Source organism: Idiotropiscis lumnitzeri, chromosome 1 (genome assembly GCF_059441095.1).
Source record: "Idiotropiscis lumnitzeri isolate Australia: NSW breed Sydney's pygmy pipehorse chromosome 1, RoL_Ilum_1.0, whole genome shotgun sequence".
NCBI classification, from domain to species: Eukaryota; Metazoa; Chordata; class Actinopteri; order Syngnathiformes; family Syngnathidae; genus Idiotropiscis; species Idiotropiscis lumnitzeri.
Genome location: NC_142391.1, coordinates 36,083,358 through 36,096,273, shown reverse-complemented (window position 1 = coordinate 36,096,273; position 12,916 = coordinate 36,083,358). Strand labels below are relative to the sequence as shown.

Below are 12,916 nucleotides of genomic sequence, written 5' to 3'. Positions count from 1 at the left end.
CCATTACCTCTGAATTAATTAAAGTCTAAGCTGCTCGCCAAATGGTGAATAAAGATGCAGTAAAAGTGCAAGTAGAACAGGGATCCCGAGCAGGTTTCACTGTGCTGGGACAGTGCTGACCTCCTTTTTTGTCATTGATATGGGACACTATATGTTGAAAAGGAGCAGATGTTCATTATTATTTTATTTGTGTTTACTTCAGGCTTAAATTTTTGTCAGCCTGGTTTGGGTTCTCATTATCCAATGTGGTTTGCCTAATTGTGCTTTATTAAACATTAAATTGTACGGCAGCATCAGCAAGATTTATATTTCGCCATTTGCAGTTTAGAGCTAAACAGACAATAATGTTCTAGACCGTTCTTCAATTTTAGTGTGAGTTTCATAAAACACTATAACTCCTTCAAAAAGCTTTTGTTGTGGTCACGAGAATATTAATCCTAACTACATTAAATGATAAAAGTGAATTTGATCAAATCACATGGTCTAAATGAACATGAAAAACAGGAAAGTTTCTGTAAGAAACCATTTCAAATGTTTATTTAACATGTCAAAGAAGGGTCACACACTTGTGAATTGAAAACAGGGCTGAAAAATTATTGGCCAGCTCAAGGACAAAAAAACAAAACAATACTAACATTAATCAGATTTTGGCTACAAAGGATATGTGTTTTTGTTCGATTTTTGTTTTTATAAAGAAACTGTATGTACATTGGTTCTTTTATACAAGAGGTTCATTGTGGATAAATGCATCAAAACAAAACCGGTTCTGCAGTGAACTTTACAAAAAATACATTTTGTTTCATTGAGAGCTCTAGAAAAGGAGACGGTCAAATATTGACCAATAATATTTCTTCCTTTTCTTTATTTAGAAAAAAAGGTTGCTTTACTACCTATCTTAAAGAAAAGCAATATACAGCTTAATAAATGGTAGAAAACTTGTTTCTGAAGATTCATTCAGTTGGTTTGGTAACCAAGGACAAGGGCTGCGACTGGAACAGGGCATGGTGGGAGTGAAGGGCTGCCTGATGGAATGGCGAGGGGGGTGAGAGCATGGATGGGTGCAGAGATGTGAAGGGGATCGGCCGGGTCAGGATGGGTGTTGTCGACTGGCTACCTGAAGTACCAATTGGGATGGAAATGGTCGGCTGTGAGGCAGATGACGAGGAGGAGGATGTGGAAGATGCGCCTCCCGAAGCTTTTCCAAGTACAGAGAAGTGGTGGTGCATGCGGCCTTCCGGTTTGGTGGTGAGCGATAGCGGCTGGGCCTGCTCGGAGTGAGTGGCCGCAGGAGCAGCTGGGGAGGCCAGCGCTGCGGAGGGGGTCGCTGGTGAATCCAACATGCTTCCGTGGGAAGACGCCGGGCTGTCACACATCTTCTCTGAGGGCAGGTACTGAACGCACTGCTTCTTGCTTCTTATTGAGAAGTCTGACAAACACAAAGAAGAGATGGAAGCATATAAATAATGGATCTGATGCTGGTTTAAAAACTGGTACACATCCCTCAATGCCGCCCGTGACAGAAGTCAACGAGAGATTATTCAAACAGTGGAGATGGTAGCAATGAAATGTTCACCTCACAAAGTAAAAAATGTTACAAGACGACTCAACTGGTACACATGAATGAAAAGCATGACACACTGGACAGTCAAATGTGGAGTACCCTGAGAGTTTGGGCAACTTATATTATTATATATTTATATTTCACGCACACAACAGCAGACATACCTGCCACTATTGACACTGTACCTCATAAGTTGCTTGTCAAAGTATAGATTAAAGAAGGTAGTGTTAGAGAAGGAAATTGAAACAACACAAGCAGACATATTCATTGCATGTAAGCTCTCTTCCTTCTTTTACAAATGAACTATAAGTGATCCACTCATTACCTTCTGGTTTGGAGTCAGGTTTATTGTCCCTCTTCCTCTTTTTCCGTTTTCCCTGTTCACATAAAAAAAAAGGTGTTATCAAAGTGGACAGATCTGCTTTGATTACAAACAGTGAGGTCATATGAAATTGTCCCACTCACATAGTTATCTCGTGCTGACCATCCAGGGTAGAGCTGGGAGTGAAGTTGCCTCTCTTTTCTAGCCAGCTCATAATATTTGGCTTGTTCTTCTCTTGACAGGGAATGCCACTGTGGAGAAAAGCAGGAAAGATACATTCCATATATCAAAGATTTAGTCAGCATCCCGATGGACAAAAGATAAAACACACTACATCTGTCTGGGCCACTTACCCGTCTTCCAAGGATCTGGTTGATAGCAGCACTTTCCTTCAGAGTGCACTCTGCCACTACTTTGGCTCTCATCTCCTTCATATACAACATGAAAGCATTCAGAGGCTTTTTGATATGAGGCTTCTTGTCCTCTTCTTTTTTGGGAGGGATGGGAGATTTCCTGCTGATCCGAGAGGGAATGTGTTGATAACGTGATCATTACAGCAAATGCTTGGTAGGATTCCAAATCATAAAGTTAGTAAATCTTACGCATGCATCGAAGGGGTCGTGTTGTCACTGTTGGGCTCTTGCTTGATGGCTGGCGACACGATGGCAGGATGGGGAATGCCGGTCTGGTGGAGGCTGTGTGGTGGAGGAGTCACCATGTGAGGGGAGAAACGACTAGATACCAAGCTAGGGGGGAAAAAAGGGGGTTGAAGTTTAAAAAAAAAAAGTCTGTGAACTCAACATGAACAAGTTCATTGAAGGAGCCAGATTGCACCTTCTCACCTTTGAGAGAAAGTGACCAACATCTGTCTAGACTACATTCACACACATATACAATTGAGTTACATGCTTGCTTTTTTTGCTCAAATAAAGACTTTTTCAAAAGACCCCTTTATTCCGCATTGGCTCGAGAAAGTAAAGTGTGTTGCTGCCATGGCGACAGCATGGCCGTGACACCTGAAACCACTTTCCAGACCAGGGAGAGTGTTCTAACAACCTTCCACACAGAACACCTTTTTAAAAGTATCTTTCAGCTTTTCCCAATGCCTTAAACAATGAAGCTCTGTGGCAGAAATTAGGCACCATAACCCAGCTATCACGAGGTCCCGTTAGATTAGACAATTCCTCAATTTTAAGTCTTTTAGTCAAGTTGCATGTATCATGACAGACACTATACAATACAGCCTTGTTTCTCTCCTTAGTTAAATGCAGAGTCAGCAGCTTTACTTTGAAATACACGCTGACTGAGTCAGCTTTAGCCTAAATATGGAGGTTGATTCAGTGGTTTGGAAGAGATTTGATGAAATGAACTATTTCACTGACTAAGATTTGTATACTCTTGAGCTGTTTAAGTAAATGCAGTCGATACTGAACGGTCCAAAATATACTGTATAATATTCCAAATAATTTGACAAGAACCACACACACACAAAATCACTTTGATTGTTTTTCTTTGAATAAAAGTTGTGGTTTTCTCGCTGTGAGTGCATCTTTTGAAAATGTACTTTTCAAATATCACCATATGGCTACCCACATTTCCATTTTCAGTGAGGATCAGAGTTTACATTATGTTGCTTCAGATGAGCATTATTTTTGCCCTGATTGAGTTTTTATACGATGATAGCCACAAAACCTTGGCATGATTCAGAGCTTTATCATATTTAACTAATTTTTTTAATGTTTTTAAAAGCTCAACCAGACTTTGGAAGGAGTTACTTCCCTTTCGGTAATAACAGCTGTAGTCTGGGATCTGTCATTCTGTCATAGATAAATTTTAGCTTTCGTTACTGTCTTAAATAGTTCCCAATGTGTCAACTCGTCAGCATTGAAATGGCACACCTGCCATTTATTCTTCATACTTCGCACACAAAGATGCCATGGATGTCACATAAGCATCCAATCATGGAACCTCAGTTCACTATTTTAATCCACTGAAACATTTGTGAACCAATGTAATGTTTCTGACTGAAAGGAGCATAATGATCTTATCTTTATCACTGTATGGTTAAAAATAAATACAAATACAAATAAAGTAAAAAAAATAACAAGGCTGTGTAGCAGCAGTGGAAGATGACAAGTTAAAATGCAAGAAAATGAAGGCGACTTTCAGGAAAACATTAGCCCGCAAAATGTCCCTGATGGTGTAGCAATATAATGGTTTGAATTTGGTGCAGGTAATGTTGATTCCGTTCTCACTCATCGACAGTGTGAATGCAAGAGTGAATGTTTGTTTGTCTTTATATATGTCCTGCGACTAACTAGTGACCATTTCGAGGCGTAGTATACTTTTCTCCCAAAGCCAGCTGTGTTCGGCTCCAGCTTCCTGCAACCTTGAACAGGATAAGTTATAGAAAATGGATGGATGGCATTAGCCCGCTAACACTATCACCAACCCGGGCAGACTGAAACAAACCGAATAGTCCAGCTACGTTCAATTCAATGGCGTGGGAATTAAATGACCACCTGGATGAATGAGATGAATAAGAACATCCACAAGCCTCTCTGTGCGGGTTCCTCATTCCACGGAAAGAGAGCTGTGGAGGGATCCTTACTTTGCTGCTCAGAATCCACAGAAGAGTAAGTTTAATATTTACTTGCCTATGTTTGTGTGCAGCCATGTTAAGCGTCTACGGGTTTTCAGAAAAGCGCGATAGAAAATAGATTTGTCATTACTACTATTTCAATAGTACAGATGGTAAATTTTGCCAAACCAAACTGTGCAGTAAAATTCTGAACACAAATACCAATCTCAAATTTAGCTAACATTTTGTTCTTTTTTTCTATCAATAATAAGATGAAGGCTTCTCAATAACACTAGAGCTAGGAATATTCAGTCTGTATGAATCACCAGGGCTAATTTAGAGCATAAAAACAACAACAACAAAACAAAGATACCAGCAATTTGTGACGCACTGAGCCAATTATGATTACGTAGCACTAAGATCATTATTTTTTCAAAAGGCCGCATTCATACACGGATTTCTCGTCAACCGAGTCATTCAAAAACCAATGTTCCACTGTATAAGATTTCTCTCTTTGGGTCAGGGCGGGTGTTGTTGAACTCGATCCACTCACCTGGACATGGATGCATTCATAGCTAGTGCTGGATAGGGGTGACGGAATCCCCCAGGAGGGATGGAGTACATGTGCTGGCCCTGCCTGCGAGATAGAAGGAGAACGTGAGGGAAATGTGAGGTGGATCACACACAGCTGACAGCAAGCCTAGCAGAACTAATCCCCTACTCATCAACTCAAATCCCCTGCTGGTGGAAAAGCACCGTGGCAAATGATTCCATGACTCCTGGAATAATTCAGAAATGTTCCTTTTTTTTCCCTGTGAGTAACTGCTAACTTATCATTAGTATTATTTATTTTGAGGCTTTTGTTTTTCCATTGTAACTCAAGATAAATATTGCACTAAACATTCCACATTTTATGAGTGGTATGAAACTTACTGTGGCATGAGCCAGCCTAACGGGTGGGCAATAGATCCAACTGCACCGGGAGACAAGGGGTAGTATGGAGAAAGTTCTGATGGGTGAGGTGTCCGAGGAATACCTATAGATCCAAAAGGCAAAAAATATGTTTTTTAAAAATGGAGAACATACTTCAGCTGCTTAAGTGAGAGCAAGACCTTCCATTCACCAAATATAAATTTGCATATTAATATTAATATTCCAACAATAACCACTTTTAAACGGACAAAATGTATATGGGACTGAGCCAGCCCAACAAAGCTATTTTTTTCTTCTATTTCTATTCACCTGACCACTTGTCGGAGCAACAGCTTTGCTCATGTGTGAATAAATAAACCTAGTTCAAGAGCTCGGTGTAAGGAGAGTTTGAAGGTTTGTGCCAATTTAGAAAACCTGCTTCATGTTCTTTCATTGGTCAGACTACACTTTTTCACCGTGCGAGGTATCCCAATGATCTACCTACTTTATTCATGCATTTATTTATTTATTTAAAATATACTTTATATGTACAATATCAAATAGTGTACCTTGTATAAATGCATGAACCCAGACTGTATATAGTATATACGCTTTGAAGCATGCAACACGCACACCTGAATGTCAATGAAGTGACAAATTTCCAACAGATGATCGGTATGAGTCTACTTTTTAAAAAAGAAAAAAAAACTCAGTCACTTCCGCCAACAGGCCTCGATAGCATAAAACTGGTACTGGCAGTGAGTTATGACATTTCCAATGGGCACCACTGTTTTAGTTTAATCATCACGAAGTTGAGTTGAAAACCAAACCATTCTATTTACAATATATTGTCATTTATGCTACATGCTGTAATAGATTATTTACTTGTGATTTGCTTCATTCATTAAATTCTTTTCATCCTTGGTGCATTACCTGTCTTTGGGTCAAGTATTTCCGGAGAAAGATGTGACGGTGGCGTCCCAGGGGAGAAGTGTTCATTGCTGTATGTGATGAGGGGTGTCAGCGGGTGAACATGGTGGGCATGCTGCACCACAGGAACTTTATTTGACTGTTGATAGAAGGAGAAAAGAATAGACCAAATTTAGGAAACAAATCACTGTCTGTGGTCAAATGTAAACATGGGATACATATTCCAAAAATGTTTAAGTAGTTGGCTTATGTTTAATCAAAGGAATACTGTTGGTCTTCATTTGTGAAAGGCCTTCATGCTCAGCATGTGTCTGACCGTTCCTCTGATGCAATCTGGATCAGAACCAAAGAACACTTAAAAAGCCTTGCAGACACATGCCAAGACCATTACAGCCATTTAGATGAGGAAAGAACTGTTTGTTCAGTCCAACTAGAAAAACAACAGCACCACCATGTCCAAATGTCACACTAGTAACCCACAAACAATCAGGCTAAGGTAAGCTTAATGCCGGTAAACAACTGGAGACATCATCGCCCACTCAGTCTGACTGCAGTAAATTGGCAGATATGTGGGAAATAGATATGAATTGGGTGGATTACATTTTCACACTGTGCTATGCATGACCCCAACCTCACAAAAACACTCCAAGTTCCTCGTAGAGAATTGTGGGTCCCGAGATAAAACCTGCCTTTCCTGGAGCACTTGCACGATTCTTTTTCCACACAAACATTGCATCACAAAGAAAAATGGGTATTCTTGACAAGATTTGACCAGCGTTGCCACTCCAATGAGGATGAAGCTCATAACAGCCAGCGTCTACTTTCATTAGGCAACGCTCAGCCTCGCAGTCATTTCCCTCTGGCTGCCTGCTGAATAGAGCACTTGTTGGCTCAACTTGTCACATGGGCGGGTCAAGGGGTAGGGAGGGGGAGGGGGGAGAAAAGAGTCTTGTTCATCCAGACTAACCTTTCTTCAATATCCCTCCCCACCCCCTTCCCAACCTCTCGTCTCTCCAACGTGGTCTGGAAGGGAACAAGGTTAGCATTGAACCATTTGTACACGCTCTTGCTTCACGCTGCTTAGAATTGTTCCAAATCTCTGACATGCTATTTTTTTTCCTACCATTTTTAGGGAAGGCCCAGTCGTTTCCTCCTTTTAAATCTTAAACAAATTGGTCTCTGCAATTTCTAAAGCATACTTTGATTTTGGTGATGCCAGATGGAGAAAAGAAAATATTTACCGGTGTTAAACATGGCTATATTAAGATCACTTTGCTCAAGGATTTTGAGTTTCCCCAGACTCAGAGCATTTAGGGGCAATGTATACTTACTAAAAACATTTTTGCCTAAAACTACGAGAAAGCTTTGAAGCTTCAAACCAGAATTATTGTGGGCTTGCTTGGTTGAAATCCCAGGTCCCACATGTCATGTATATTTGAGTTGTGCTTTGTTGTTCTACTTGTGTACGCTATGCTGGAATTTTCCCTATATTGTGAAGGCTGTTTGAGACCTCTAGACCTGGGTGCCAACACATTTTGGGAAGCAGTTCAGTGAGAATTTGAAATTATGCCCATTAATAATTCAATGCCTGGAATACGCCAATACTGTGCTCTAAACATATCTTTGAGTTTGAAAGCACAAGTTTCAACTGAAATCTGCCTCTCAGTTCAGCCTGACAAAATGACCATGCTATTATGACCTGTTTTTTCCGGGTTGAGCACAGAGATGTTCAAGTCAGCCCGCTTAGCTTGTCAAAGGATTCATGACTTACTGATTAATAGTTCAAATGTACAGACACAATCCAAAAACAACATTAATAACTTAATCGTGGCTCCAATCTGAAAAGTGACATCAATCACTGGCTTAATTGACTGTAGGTAACATTGCTCCAGCCTATGATGGCTTCATATAGGTGTATTCATGGCACGCTAGCAAAATGTACTCAAGAAACCACATGTAACATGAGCTGTGTTTTAAATATAAACAACATCTACGTGGTAGGACACATAGCAAGCAACCTGCAACCAGATGGTATCGACAATGGCAGATAGAAACCACGCTCTTGACTTTCTGCAACCAAGTTTGCAGTGGTGTCTAACTCTAAGCCAGTAAGGCTGGTCCTGCAGTGATAGGGCATCGTAACAGGAAGTTTTAACAGGAAAACTGACAAGGAGCCAGTGCAGAGAAAATCTATCAGTCTCAACCTAAGAGGTTCTGAAGCTAACGAAAAAGGCCAAGGTGGCAGTACCTCGCTTGGCTGTCCAATTTGGAATGGCGCTAAGAAAAGCACAGTCCTTAGTCAATGTGGGTGGAGGGGTGGATTTCATTCAAGCAAACATGTTTTTGGATCCTGCACATCTGAATTGAATTACTAGGCAAACAGCCGATGGGGAAGAGAGCTTAGAACAAACTGAATAACCCTGCAGCTTTGTGTGTCTTTATGCTTGGCGATTCTGGGTGGGAGGCTCAGAGGCCTTTCAAAACTCCAGGAAAGACAGGGTGAAAAGAATGCCTGGCATGCTGAGCAATCCAAGCCTTGTTTGTCAACGCCAACAGGAAGCGGACGTGAGAGGGAGACTGACCGTGTCCGATGTCTTTAAAATCAACCACTCCAAATACTGCCATTCGTCAAAGACAACGTGTGTTTTACGTCTGGTCATTGCCTCGGAAAAGGTCAATGGCAGCAATATTCCAGGGTTAGAATAATAAAGAAAGGAGTGGCATCATATTACCACAGTCGCCAACTAGAGGTGTGAAAATCCACAGTGTTCATTAAATTAAGAGGGCACGTCAAATTAGCAAAGCATCTGTGGGACAAACATAAATCCTCTGAATTTGTTTCATTAAAACACATAGTAGGGCTGGGCGATGTAAGTAGTTCATACTGGTCGACATGGATAATATTTAGATTTTTTTTTTCTTCAAAATAAGTAGCCAGAGAAAATGTATTTTGAAGCACGATTTTGGTGTATTAAACCGAAGCGCAAGGATGACAGATGTATGTGGTACACGTCACCAGATTCCATTCATAAATATGACACAAAGCAGTGCCATAGTGTTTACTATTCATCCATCCATCCTTATTATTATCCTCCTGATCAGACATAAGCTTAGCTATAGCTGTGCTGGACTGTGCTTGGTCAGAACACAGAGACAGGAAGCTGACCAGTGGAGCTACGCTGGAGTTGGATTGACGTTGCTACAGTTGAACGGGAAAAGGTGAAGCAGGATAAACTAGCATTGCAGATGAAATAGAGTCAAATTTGGAGCATGATGATAACCACAGCATGGCACCCATCTGTGTCATCAGGGTGGAAATTGACCAGAGCTTACCAATTAACTGAAGGAGCTAGCAACCTATCTGCCACGAAATGTTAGCTAAATGCACCAAGGTGAAAACCTGCCCGGGTTGCATCTTTGGGCATAGTATGGGAAAATGAAACTGAAAGAACGATAAAACATTACAAATTAAAAATAATTCTGTTGGAAGCAGAAGTGGTGTGAAATAAGGCTATATCATTTAGAATTAATCTTACTTCATGCAGGTCGACATACGACATGCGAGGAATGCTCCTGTTGACCATATCCCTTAAATTACTTAGAATTTTAGAATTTAGTGACTAAGTGACTTATGACACGTTGACAGGACCATGTCTCTTCTTGGCAATTGGCAGTCATACAAAATGCTAAAACAAAGAATTCAATTCTTCCATCAATGCCAAGGGAAAATCTACCTATATTCGAGCTGTGATCTGTTAAGAGTCATCTTTGTTTGGGAAATTTGAATTATAGTTAGTTTCTATTTCTTTTTGAGTCTTATTTATTAAATTTAGTTTGTTGTAATTAGTTTTCGGGAGGTTTTGTTCGTTTTTTATTAGTTTTAGTATTAGTTTAATTTTTTAAAGTGTTTTTCTTGTACATGAGATTAAAAAAATTAACCTTTTAAGAATACGCGGTACAGTTTATAATTTTAACAGTCCACAGACTTTGAATTACAATAAGTGCTAATGTAAAGTTAGATGCATACATGCATGCATGTGCCTAATTATAATAAAGCCAAGTTGATATGAACCAAATAATTTGTAGCAGTTTTTACCTCGCGTTGCATTTCAGGCTGAGTTAAATTTTAAGAGCAGGAGAGACATTCGAGCCAAAGCCACTGGAGGATTGTCTCCTCGGAGCGACGTCATTTGGTGGCTCTTTTTTATCGGCTGCTGCTTGAGGACATTCTTTCTGTGCAATACATCAAGCGGACTACAACTCCCAGATGACTGTTTGACCTTCTCTTATTCCGGCTCAGAGCCGTGCCGTAAATATCCAAATAAATACATTCAAAATCAACCCCTAAGGCTCGTGTGTTAGATTAATTGCCAAAGACGAAAACAAAGGACGCTTTTGTTACAATTATGTTAAGTTTTTGTTTTCTTTATAATGTACTTTCAGTTAGTTTTCTTGTTATTTTCATTTTTATTTAATTTTACGATTTCTTTTTTTCAATTTTAGTTTTAGTTATTTCATTAGTTTTTTTTTTTTATTAAAATAACCTTGGATCTAATAAGCATCTGGGGGTCAGACACTGGTCAGTTCTACCCCAATGAATAGTCACAGCTTTCGCTAATCAAGTATAACAGCACAGGCACTGACAGAGAGAAGTGCCGGAATTACTCAATGAGTGCCATGCACAACCATTATCAGATCAGCGTTAATGTCTGTGAATCGCTGTTTTAGAAATGCACATTTAATTCATAGAGCAGCACCTCGACTCTCAGTTCCAGTTTAACCACCACTGCTAGGCTGACAAGTTGCCCAAACTCAGATCACCTGACCCTGCAGCACATTTGATGGATTATTCATAAAGAAGCAGCCAGTTGAACACAAACATGAACAACAAAGTACGTGGGCTTTTGGGGGTTTATGTTGTTTTCTTAGTTCCAGCTATCCTCATCGAGACACGATTCCCTTCATCCCAATCTTCCTTCAACTATTGTTACTACCAAATGCAATACTCACTGAATGCTAAACAAACCTGCCTGTTAAATAATTGAGGATCTCAGGCCAAAGGAGGCCTTGATTTGCATAGAGGCCCTATGGAACAAATCTGAATCGTGACAGGACTAGTCTTTCCCTTGCATTACTATCTGCCAATTGCTATGATAGCCAATGTACAGTATTATCCCTTGTTCTACAGAGCCAGAATTAGCACAGTAATATAATTCCAAACAATATTTTACATGTGACTGTGATGAGTAAAAGATAATATTGTAAGTATATCTTGATAGCACAGGCTCAGTGTAAAACCATGTGATGGAAAAGCTACTGAATTTATTGGCGTGCCTATAAGGATGTTAGATGACCTAAATGTTTTATTATTAACGAGCCTGAGAAGACTTGAATACAGAGATGTACAGTACATGTGTAATGTGTTGTATATCAATGAAGTCCTTTCTAGTGGATCATGAGAAAAAAATGCACGCCATGATAGCAAATGAGTAGAAGTCTGCTTAAGCAGCCCTGCCTCTTGTATCCTCACCCTCTCCTTGGGTCTCTCTCTCGCTCCCTTTTCGCCCCGGGCTATAATCCTTGGACCCCTGTGGGTGCCCGCACGTTCCCCTTGCTCTCATTAGTGCGGTGTCGGGGACCATAGGGAGGCTGCAGGCTAGGGGAGAAGCCTGCCGCTACCCTCCTACTCCCACTTTCCTCAGCTCGAGTAATGAGCACATAATCAGCCTTGCTCCCTCTCAGCAGCTAGACACCGGAGAGGAATGTGGGCTCCTGGCTCAAAGTGAGGTGTAAGGACACTTTCTCTCCTCTGTACCCAGGGTACCCAAGATTAGCATGTTAAGCACCTTAGATCACATGGTTCACTCACCATTAGATAAAACATGGTGAATTCCACCTCTTTGAGTTCTCACTGCATTTTCTTTTGCATTAGAGCTCAATTACTACCCATCCACCCCATGCATTATCCGAGCTGCTTATCCTCACAAGTGTCGCGACCGTGCTAGAGCTTATTCCAAATGTCTTCGGGCAGTAAGCTGGGTACACCCAGAACTGATTGCCAGCGTATCGCAGGGCACACGAAGAGAAACGTCCACTTGTGCTCACGATCACAAGTTCAATCAACCTGTCAGGTGTGTTTTTGGAACGTGGAAGGAAACCGGAGTACCCAGAGAAAACCCACGCAAGCATGGGGAGAACATGCAAACTTCACACAGGAAAGCACTACCCTTCTCCCGTGCCGCCCTCAAATACCATTACATCGAATTGCTAAAAGAAATACTAAATACATGTCAATTGTATAGCATTATTTTCACCTTATTTGATTTGATGATTTGAGTTATTTGGTTGATCACACATGCAGTTGGTCTGACTAATAAAAAATTATTTAAGGCGGAGTTTGTCATAAATGCTCACAATTTCTTAAAGTCATTGTTACTTGACGGTACTACGTGATAAATATGATCAATGGAAAAAAAAAGCAGCCATCTCTGGCTCCATCTTGTGCCTCGAAATTTATATACAAGAAACCACTGTCCCAAGGAAAAACAACCGTTCAGAGACAGATAGCACCATTTTCATGGTGTCATTCATTTGTTGCACACTCATCATG

General features: G+C 40.5%; 1 protein-coding gene across 2 annotated transcripts in view; it reads right to left on the bottom strand.

Moving 5' to 3' along the window:
- Positions 1-521: 521 nt before the first annotated feature.
- Positions 522-12,916, bottom strand: part of tcf7l1b (transcription factor 7 like 1b) — a 34,665-nt gene continuing 22,270 nt past the window's right edge. The window contains exons 5-12 of one of the 2 annotated variants that reach the window (XM_088298560.1): positions 6,310-6,445; positions 5,398-5,500; positions 5,018-5,101; positions 2,486-2,629; positions 2,237-2,399; positions 2,027-2,134; positions 1,887-1,938; positions 522-1,426 (exon numbers count right to left, since the gene is read on the bottom strand). In XM_088298560.1, coding sequence (XP_088154686.1) covers positions 951-1,426; positions 1,887-1,938; positions 2,027-2,134; positions 2,237-2,399; positions 2,486-2,629; positions 5,018-5,101; positions 5,398-5,500; positions 6,310-6,445 — 1,266 coding nt within the window. In that variant the 3' untranslated portion in view covers positions 522-950. The remainder of the gene's footprint in view (positions 1,427-1,886; positions 1,939-2,026; positions 2,135-2,236; positions 2,400-2,485; positions 2,630-5,017; positions 5,102-5,397; positions 5,501-6,309; positions 6,446-12,916) is intronic. The other variant, XM_088298569.1, reaches the window with a different exon arrangement.